The 10,767-nt window shown below is 47.8% G+C and overlaps 1 protein-coding gene across 2 annotated transcripts; it reads right to left on the bottom strand.

The window, feature by feature from the left end:
- Positions 1 to 268: 268 nt before the first annotated feature.
- On the bottom strand, positions 269 to 4,688 carry LOC123131679 (P-loop NTPase domain-containing protein LPA1). 2 transcript variants are annotated; one of them, XM_044551348.1, is made up of 7 exons: positions 4,358 to 4,688; positions 3,425 to 3,684; positions 3,162 to 3,243; positions 2,542 to 2,976; positions 1,624 to 2,364; positions 1,258 to 1,377; positions 269 to 869 (listed from the first exon to the last, which is right to left on the bottom strand). In XM_044551348.1, exons 1-7 carry the CDS (start codon positions 4,496 to 4,498, stop codon positions 534 to 536), a joined length of 2,115 nt encoding a protein of 704 aa, XP_044407283.1. In that variant the 5' UTR covers positions 4,499 to 4,688; the 3' UTR covers positions 269 to 533. The 2 variants fall into 2 exon arrangements, with proteins under 2 accessions (XP_044407283.1, XP_044407284.1); XM_044551349.1 differs by having other exon boundaries at positions 269 to 866; positions 4,358 to 4,683.
- Positions 4,689 to 10,767: the final 6,079 nt, after the last annotated feature.

Genomic DNA, 10,767 nt, shown 5'->3' with positions numbered 1-10,767 from the left:
GCGGCCGGCCGGGCGCGGCGGGCCGCCAAGAACATGGCCACCCGCTACACCGCCGGCCTCCCCACCAAGTGGACCTACTGCAACCGCTGCTCCTCCACCCGCTCCTGCACCGCCTGCGACGGCTCCGGCGCCGTCCCCGCCCGCGCCAAGACGACCACCACCAATTAGCCTTAGCCAAAGCTGCATCATTTTTCAGTACGTAATATAGTTGCTGCAGCCAGTCGATCTAGCAAGTATCCAACTCTTTCTTCTGCCATGAATCAATCAATCAATCAAGGGGAGTTCTTCATGTTCATTTTGCTACTACTCATGTATGTATATATGATTATATGTCCACCCAGGATCCATCCTGTCAGGGAGGGAAGGATACTCTGCTCCCCTCCCCTGATCTGCTTCAGAAACTAATACAACAACATAGGATGGGATGCTACATGCTACCATGACCATCTTACAACAAGAAAAACAACAACACAGCTAGTAGTAGATAGCTAGAACCACACTGCTGATTGCAACCTGACATGGCGGCGCCGGTGCTAAAACAGCCCTTCTGGGCCGAGTGCGCATCGTCGCCTCACCTTGGCGTCGCAGCCACGGTTCCCGCCGTTCATTGTCAGAGGGTGGGTGCATGGCATCTCTGCGCCGCCGCCATTTCCCATCTCCAGCAGCTGGTTCAGGTTGTTGTCAGCCTTCTTCATGACATTGTGATCATCATCTTCACCGCCTCCTGCGCCCGGGGCCAGGGGCTGCTTCATCAGGGTGGTCTGCTGCTCGTCGTCCGACCAGTAGCCATTTTCTCTCATGGCCAGGTCTAGGTACTCCTCGTCCGACTTGGTCGACTCCTCGTCCACCGACCCTGCTTCCTCCATCTGCTTTGTGTTTTTTCATCAAGGACAATAGAATGGACAATCAGTTATAAGTACCCTGAACTTTCCTATTCGACTTAATGGCGTTTCTCTAGGTAGAATGCAGCACTGCAACAGTTGTTATGAGGATAAAACTGCAGCACAGCATAATCATTTTTTCATCTACAGCAAAGAATGAGGCTGACTCCAAATTTGTCTACCACTAGCACAAACAACTACAAACTTCACCTCGGTGTAGTTTTCTTATTATCGTAGCAGCAACAGCTTCCGTAAGATTTTCCCAGAAGCAAGTTCATGTTATTTCTTCATGCCAGACATTATTGTCATGACATTACTGTGCAGAGAAAAGGAGGAGGAAAGATGAAGAATAATACATGTTTTTTTTTCACACTACCTTCTGAATTTCCTTTTCTTCGTCAGTTAGATCATCGTCATCAGTCTCTGCATCACCAACATCGACTTCCTCTGCTTCTTCTTCGCTGTCGAACACTGAATACTCATCCACAAGCTGTATCTGTATGAGATGAAACAGTGTCAGACCAAGTACAGAATTAGCATTTTACTTCAACTAATACTAAGCTACATATAAATGCTGTATATAAGAGATCTGAAGCTTTCATAATCTATCTAAGCACATAACTGTCGTGACTTGTGAGCCGTGACAAACATTAAATTCTTATCATAGCGTAACCCATTTTCCATGCACATAACCAATTGTGAAATATACGTAATAACATGAAGGATTAGTTAAGATGCAAACCTCTTTGGAATTATCATCTGACATCTTTGGTGTGCTGCAACACGAGGATAAATACCTACTCCCTGTATCTGTGCCATCAGCCTTGGAGTCATCAGCACTCCCTGCATGACTGGTGCATCCGGTGTCACTTGGCCACGCACTAATCCCAAAAGAGCCAAACTGAAGATTGACAGGCTCCGCTTTCCCAATTTGCAGCGGGCCATACATAGGACTTCCAACAGACTTCTCACTGCCCGTGCCATCATTTACGTTTCCACTGCTGTCGCCAGCATCGACAGGCCACGCCTTAGCAACGGAACCATCGGTGTTAAGCAGCGCCATCAGATTCCTAGAAGACCCCTTCCTCTGAATCAGCTGAAACATTCCTTTGGAGCTCAACGAGTTTGCGGCGCACTGGTTCCTGTACTCTTCATCCACTATAGCTGCAGTGTTTGCATGTGGGTCATAAAACTGCTCCCCCGCCTCCCTCCGGCGAAGGCAGCTAAAAACCGTGGCGTGTATGGCAGCCACGCTCCGGTCTACGTTGGTGTTGTTGATCTTCGGCACTCGGTGCTTGTCGGCCCGGTTGCAGAGGTACTCCTGGATAGCTCTGATGTTCTGGATGTATTTGACGTACCTGTTCTTTGCTGGATCAAGCGTCATGTACTTTGCACGGACTGCAAACCGTTCCAAGTGCTTCTCCTCGTTCGTAATGTATACCATAAATGGTATCACAGAGGGATGTTTCTTCATCAGCCCCATCTATCATATATTAGACAATTATTAAAAGAAATCATAATGATTTCACTGCATACTTACTCTAGAAGAAAGACGAGAATGCAATTACTTAGGAAACATAAATAATACAGGTAAACAACATGATTCTTTTTTTTCTTGTGTGTGTGAGGAGAATAGCATATGTTTCTTGACCATACATACCACAAAATTCAGGCTTAAATGAACCCCTTCTACAATTAAAGATTCTTTCCGCTCCTCCCAGGTCGTAATTAATCTGTCAAGGCTGCCAATGATCATCTCACTCTGTGCCTTGTATCCTTCTATCGCCATCTGCTTTTTGCTGGGAACTTCAGTTCTACTAGGAGGCGAGTCCGAGGAGGATGTGCCATTATGGCACTTCTCATCTGATGAAGTGCCAGCATCTTTGTCTGCATCAGCATTTGAATGGGAAATAACAGTGAGTTTCTTGGCCTTGCTTTTTGCCTTAGCTTGGGCAACCGCAACGGGGTCTAGATAATCTCCAGCGTGGTAGGTTGACGCGTAGAGCAGAGGGTTTTCTCTCTCTTCTATGAAACTCCTCATCATGTGCCTTATAGAATCGGTAGAAACCACGGTTGTGATACCCAACCTGTTACCCTGGGAGAAAACAAAAAAAGGCAGGAGTAAGGAATTGCTGAATTATCACCCAATTCACCTGTAGCAAGCAACGCGGTTTTCCATGGATATATACTGTATAGTAACTTAGTAAGTGTGAGCACAAGGGGTTCATCAACTTTTATCCGCCAACGAAGGGTTTCCCTAACAAGAAGATAAACACTTACCAGCAAGGATGATAGAGTGGACTTGCCGCATCCACTTGTGCCACACAGCAGTACTGTCACTGATTCTTTCCTCTCCTTTATCCTGATGTAGAACACATGGAACACACAAAAGGAACGGTCACTGATGGAACGAATTCCTATCAGAAGAACATTTCGCAGAAGCCATTCAACTTGTTGAAGTATGGTGTCAGAGTTCAGTTGCATATCTATGAAATGATCTTGGGAAATAGATAAGGTTTGGCGGAATGGTGTGACGCAGTTACCTGCAGGCAAGGAGCAGGTCGGCTCTCTGATTGGGCCCGACATACTTGTACAAGGTGAGGGCGTCGCACACGACATCCAGGAACTCCTCCCTGGAAACAACAGCAGTGGTCTGGGTCTTGTACAGCTCAAACGGTATGTTGGTCATGTTTTCTGCATCCAGGAGCTCGGTGACTTTCATGCCATCCTCCTGTGTGGATCCATTCAGTTTCGACGAGTCTACGAAGTCGCTCCTGGTCACATCGAACACTCTCTTGCTGATCTGGTGACATGATCAAACAAGCTAGTTAAGGCGTCAGGATATTGCATCTAGAATGGTAAACAGTGACCGTATGATGTGTAAGTAAACAGATAGTGTGCCAAAATTGGAACCTTTAGACAAGGCAGGTAACATTATATTCCTGAACAAAACCATGATGACATGGACAGAGATCCTATGATTGCGATGGAGACCAATCTATCTCTATCTATCATTAATCATTTTGTAGTACTACCTGGTACCACCACTAAATTGGGGGACTGAACTCAGGAGAACATACTACAGAAGTGACTGTAGCCTGTAGGATGTATAGGAAGAAATCACAGAGTGTAAGAGTGTGAATTTATTTTAGATAAGGCAGATAATATCATACCAAGGAACACAAATCAACCAACTTGATTCAGACATAAGAATTGATGTTGTATGCAGGGCATGCTGGACATTCCTTAACTGAATTATGGTGACAGCGACAGAGACGGCAGGATGCCGAGTCTAATCTAAAAGATTCAGACTGAACCCAGGGAAAAAAAATGTAAACTGGATAATGAAACACCATCCATCTACTGTCTAGAAGAAAACCTGGTATCTGGCACCATTACTAGTTGGGGGATTGAACTCAGACAGCCGGGCTACAGAAGTGAGGTGAGGTGAGGTGAGGGGGGAAGGGAAGACGGACCTTGAAGGCGTGGCGTGGCTTGCAGCCCATGAGCTGGAGCGCGCTCTGCAGGACGGGGCGCGTGTACCGGAAGCCGCTGCTCCCCCGGCGGTCGTCGGCGACGGCAATGTACAACGGCGGCTGCTTGGCGGCGGCGGCCATGTCCCTGCCCGGACTTCTTTTCTACGACCAAGCGGCGAGCGAAGGAGAGAATCCCCTCTGAATGGATCGAGAGAGCGGCGAGTCGAGGAGGAGCTGGTGGGGGAGGGGGGTTTGAGCCCGGGCGGCCATTGTCGCGGCGCGGGGATGCGACGAGCGAGGGGAGGTGGCGGGGGGCGGTGCGGCGGCAGATGTCGCGGCGGACACGCCGCGGCCGCCCGCGCCCCCCACCTGTCCCCTCGCCCCGCCAGGCCGCCACGCCCACACTCGCTACCATACTCGGCGTCCTTCGCCCCCGGCTCGGTCATCGTGTCGTCTAGTTCCTTCACCTTGTTTCTTTATTCATTTATATATATTATATATAATATACTATAATATCCTAGTAATATTTGGTATACTGTCAAGACTTGCCATAGAAAGGGCTAGTCAGTGTTTTCGCAAACTAACGTACTTGCAATGCTAATATCTTTGCCAAAAATTGGTACAGTAACTTTGGATAGTTTCAATGCTAAAAGTATGTCAGTGGCGGGTGCTAAAAAAACACCCGCCGCTGACATATATTTTATATGACGGGCACTATGTTTCACCCACCACTACTAAGTATTTAATGCGGTAGGTGGAGCCAAGGACCCGCCGCCGAAAATTTGTGATATTTCACCGTGAAAAATCAGTCTACGACCACTGCCCCCGAACCAGCGCTCAAAAGTTACGCATCCAACACCGCTGCCCCCACGCTCACACACTCCACCACCAAGCTTTGCCACCCCACGTGCTCTACCTCCGCGTGCCGCTGCCCCGACCCCCCAACGTCGACGCCCCCGCCTCCTCTGATTTCAATTCACTGCTTGTGCTATGTTTGTGCTCGCGGTTTGTTTGGCCGGTGATTGATATGATACAGTTGGTTGAACACGCGCGATGAACTTGCTCGCGGTTTGTTGTTGTCTTTTATATGAAATGCAAATGAGTGCCAACGTTTTAAAGAAATGTTGATTCATTCCATTTTGTCGAATTTCTGGCAATCAATATGTCCCATTTATAGCAATGGTCATGCTGATGTTTTCAACGAATTTATATATTTCTTTTATGAATTACTTATACAATTATTTTTGAGTTAAAATTGGACGTCACATCATAAGGGTGCAAAAATAAATATGAAGGGAAAGACTGCTGTCAGCACCTGTGCAAATGATAGACACCGACACGGAAGAAGACATCGAAGAAGTCCTTGGCATACAAACAAAACACCTGTCTATAGCCGGAGTAAGAGAATGGTACTAGACAGTATGTACGAGCAACTTAGAATTGAGATGAAGATTTTGCATGACAAAATCATAGACTCGGAGCTAGCCAATCAGAAGCAGAGAGCCATCATGAACCCAACATATTACACGGCCAAGGTGCCAAAGGGTATATTTTCTTTAAAAACTTCGACCGAGATAAAAAATATATATAGATTTTAAAGAGATCTTCTATATGTTCAGGTTCTATAGTCTCGAAACTTGAGTAATCAGACTACAAGCGCTCTTCCAAGCCAATGAGGCCAGGTGCCAGAATGTTTCCGATGTCGCGATAGCCGTCCCTTATCTCATGAATGAGGAGAATCTAACAAGTGAGGAAGGTAGGCAGTGCATGAAAAAGTACCTTCTGAATTTCACGCGACATAACAAGCTAAAAAAACTTCCTCCTCGAGCCCTACCGACCCACGTACATCCTCTCTGGCTTACGCTTCTGTACCTTTTTCTCTTTGATATATGTTTTCACGTCTCAAAACTTCTAAAGTTTCTCATATTCGCGGTACGTTTTACCTATTTTGTGCAGGAACCAGCGGGTACTCCTAGTGCTAAGACCGCAAAGCTGCAATTGTTATTTGATGGATTTTAGTAAGAGCCTGGGGAAAGACTGCCGCTCCTCAAGAACTTTCTGAATGAATGTATCTTCCATTGGAGTGTTATAGGAGGGCACATGGTAAAAAGAACTACAAAGGTAGTGAAAGGAGAAAAATTTGCTTCAAATAGCACAATGTATGTTGCAGGCAACAACCATGTACTTGTCTGACGTGTGGCTTCTATATCTGTCTTCACATGGAAGATTTCACACGGTCCGCAAAAACGTTAAGGCTGCACAAACAAATCATTAAATGGGGCCAGGAACTGCAAAACAAGTTGTCTGAAGCGGGCTTAGTGCTCGAACAAATTCAAGCCACATTCACAACTATCATAAACAAGGAGGTCCGCTCGTCGTCCGGCCTAATCTATAATACCACCGAAGGAGATGAGTCGAACAAATAAAAGAGGCTAACCTAGCTAGTTTATTGAAGTGGTCACTGCCATTGCATGCGTGACTAAACATATTTTGCCTATTATTTTGTTTAACTTGACCAACACACTAAATTTGATGACTATGTATTGTTCGTTGCTAGTTTATTTGTTAATATACTTACCGTTCTTTGTTATAAGTTATCATTATATGCATCAGTTATAGCTGCCGTGGTAGCAATCTACGCTGCCATGGCAATGTTCTCACTGCAACCTGCCGCAGTGAGCAGCGGCGGGCGGTAACAAATGCATGCCCACATACATTTGCCGAGAAATGGTGGGTGCGTAAGGATGTCCGCCGTTGATAACAATGCCCGCCACTTCTATAACATCGACGTCAGTTACAGGCTCTTTGTAACGCCCATCACATATGACATATTAGCAGTTTTTTCTTAAAAAAAGGAGGAGGATATCGGCCTCTGCATCTAAGCGATGCATGCAGCCACTTTATTAACTATTCACAAAGACCTTACAAAAAATATAACAGTAAATCTGAAGCCATCGTCTAGACAACAACTGTCGCTACTCCAATCCAGTTGATGTAGGGATGCTGATAGACTGGGCCTAATATCAAACAGACCTTGCAGCCAAATCTAACATCTAAGACTTGATACCCCAACCAAGCCACTTGCCGGATATGGGGCACACACTGGTCCGGCGCGCTCTCAGAGGCCGCCGCCGCCAACTGCCACCACTCTATCTTCAGAGTTGTACTGACGCATTAACCTTGCCCGGTCTAGCTACCGCCGACGCCATCATGGCGCCAAACGACACCACCTTCCTGCGCGCGAACTGCTGAGCGCGCCGCGGTCGCCGCCGGTACACTTCAGCACCATGCCGCCAAGTACCATCAGCCGACACAGCTTGAAGTCTTTGAAAGATCTGTCGTGCGTAGCATCTGTCGAACAGGCATGACAAAGCGTAGCACCTGTGGGTCAGGCATGACTTGACATTTCCACCGAAACTCCATGCAAGACGAAGCCGCTCCACCTCCTGCCTCTATCTTCCAGCGCTGCTCCACAAACGATACTCCCAAGAGAGAAATGACACTGCAATGCCGCCATCGTTCGATCTGGAAGACCAGATCCTAGGGTTTCCCCCGGAGCTGTACGAGTGGGTCGACGGTAGTCACATGACGATGCATTCATCAAGGTAACGACGCGGAACGCCGCCATCGCCCGCCGTCGGCTCGGTTTTCACCGGCAACTGCGTCTCCACTAGATGACGGATCCCAAGATCCGAACACCCAGCCTCAGGCCGACCATCTTTGACGGAAGAGATAACCACCACCGCCGGCTGCACCGGTCAGAACAGATCTGATCGGAGGTGCCGCCGACGAGACCACTAGGCCCTCCACATCACCGTCGCCGATCTGAAGGCAGCATGCATGCCACCGCAGCCACCCGAAGGACCAGCCGCTGCGCCCGCAGCCCTGGGCGCCTCCTGTGGCTGGGCCGCCCGTCGCGCCAAGCCGTCTCCGTCCGAGGACGGGCCGGCCTCCCGCCGCCTGCCGCAGCCATCCGCCGAGCCGCAGATCCCAGATCGGCCGCGCCACCACACACCTTGGGGTCCGCCCTGGAGACGCGAGAGAGAGGAGACCCCCTGCCACTGCCCTTGGCCCCCGGGCTTAGCCCGGCAGCGTCCTCTGGCGGCGGCGGAGGGAGAGGAGGAGGGAGTTCGCGGTGGCGGTGGATAGGTTTCTGGCTCCGCCCGAGTTGCCCTAGGGGGAGGGCGACGCTCAGTGGTGGGCGCCTGCTAGAGCATCGCTCGTCACTGCTGGGCTTTTGGCGCCCGCTGCTGCAGGGTAATGCTGCAGTAGTAGTGGAATGGAATGGTTTCATCCACATATGGGTATGAGAGACTATTTATAGAGAAGATCCAAAATTTGACATCACTACAATAATTAACTAGGCTTGGAAACACTAGTAGTGAACTAGCAGAACAACCAAGACAGTTCAAATAAATTTCAATGGGCAGGGCAATGTTCAGTAACCAGAAGATAAGATACAACGCTTGGAAGTACCAACGAAAGAATAATTGATGGTTTTGAATGAAAAAAGGTAACACATTTTCTGTATAACGTCTCGAAAGTACAAGGTAAAAGAAATTGCTCGGTAGTACTGTAGTAGACAGAGCACTTCTCACAATAGAACATATATTGTGACCAACAAACAAAGAAACTGAGACAACTCGGAAGTGCCGATGAGAAATCTTGTGCTAGGAAGTTCCCGATTAAACATAGAGTGCTTCAGAGTGGACTGGCTCGGTACTTGCAGAACAAAATGGATAGTGGTTCCGAACCATTGAAACTAGTTTTGTTATCTGAATATGACTATCCCTAAGTTGCTCGGGTATCGTAAGATAAATCTTTGGAAGTACCCGGGCTTAGAGAAACTCACACAAAGTGATCTGCTAGGGAGTAGACTTTATAGGACTTTGGCTTAGGGTCTATTCTTGGATTTTAAACCAAAGTACTTTGCTTGTGCTCGTCTTCATAGTATGGTTGTCCTACACGCAATATTAACCTTGGGTTCACTAAAATACTAAAAATATACACGTTAAGAGCTTGAAGAGAACAACACTAGAAAAGTTAGTCCTGGGGTCACCAATGATATTCCACTTGTAGCTAAAGACCGCGTAATAAAATCAGTCCTAGTCCCTAAAATAAACTCATTAAATTCATTAGTCCTCTCAAGTGTTTCTGAAATAAATCACCAAAACCAACGAGGCTATTCTGTAGATGCACTTTCAGATGGCGAGGCCGAGCTCTGCCACTTGGAATAAAATCGTGACATCCACAACAAGAGAGGGAGATGCAAGGAGTAGATGTCCATCACAACCAACACCAACACGGAAGCCATCGAGAGGCGCTGCATCGCCACAAACACCAATGTTGAGGCCGCCGATGCTCTTCGTGTTGTTCTCCGTCTCGATTAGGGTGGAAAATTGGCGTTGCCATCAACTAGTCATAGCATCACTGGTTGGGGTAGCGGCATCGTTGTCGACTAGTCATATCACCGACTATTGGCTTTCACACCCGGGTTCTTGCTTGTAGCGCCACTGACCGGCTCTTATCCGGTGTGTGTATCGCATGCATCACCGAGGATCTCTACTAGATGCAAACCACATCACGGTACCACTCCCAACACAAAGGTAGCCCGCCTCCGGCGAGCACACTGTGTTGTAGGGGGTTGAAGCCGAGGTTGCCAGAATCACGATTCTGTTGTACGATTCTACGACTTTACAATCCAAACTAACTCCTCTGATCCTATGATTTTGGTCACTAAAATTGACGTTTCTATAGTTCTGATAATGAAGATTCTACGATTTGCGATCCTACCATTGAAGCTTCGATCCGATTCAGAATCAAGATTCTGACAACCTTGGTTGAAGCAGCATGGTAGTCCGGGGTTTTACCAACACGACACCACCCTTGTAGTAGCCTATGGCATAGGGATTAGTGGGCGGTGGTAGTCCATTAGCATCAAGATGGAGGATGTGATTGGCGCGAGCAATATTTGGTAGGTGGGGATGGAGTAGACGGGAGGTAGGAGGGATGAGCGAAGGGCGTGAGTCGGGAAAGATGAAGAGATAAAAATACTTGCCACCGGGCGAGTAGTCGACCCGGTTAGTGCGGGCGTTCCGATGGAATCATACCTTTAATGTACTATATTAGGGCGGGGGGGGGGGGGTGTTGTACAACATTAATTAAGCCAAGCTCGATTGAAATCATACATTAATTAGGATTTCTACGAGGGGAGAAGAGGGTGTGTTTGGTTTAAGGGACAATGTAGGGTGGCTATGGGTATCCCCAACTAGCTGGCTATGGATAGCCGTTTTTTGTTTGGTTGGGTGGGTATGGTTAGAGCATCTACAATTGTTCCTCTCAAACCCGCCTCATATGCCCGGATGGGCTGCCCGGTCATTGTCCGATCATGATTTTTTGACCCAGACGGA

The sequence above is a fragment of the Triticum aestivum genome, chromosome 6A (genome assembly GCF_018294505.1).
Source record: "Triticum aestivum cultivar Chinese Spring chromosome 6A, IWGSC CS RefSeq v2.1, whole genome shotgun sequence".
NCBI lineage: Eukaryota > Viridiplantae > Streptophyta > Magnoliopsida > Poales > Poaceae > Triticum > Triticum aestivum.
The sequence above is the reverse complement of the archived record's forward strand: the minus strand, read 5'-3'. Positions and strand labels throughout refer to the sequence as shown.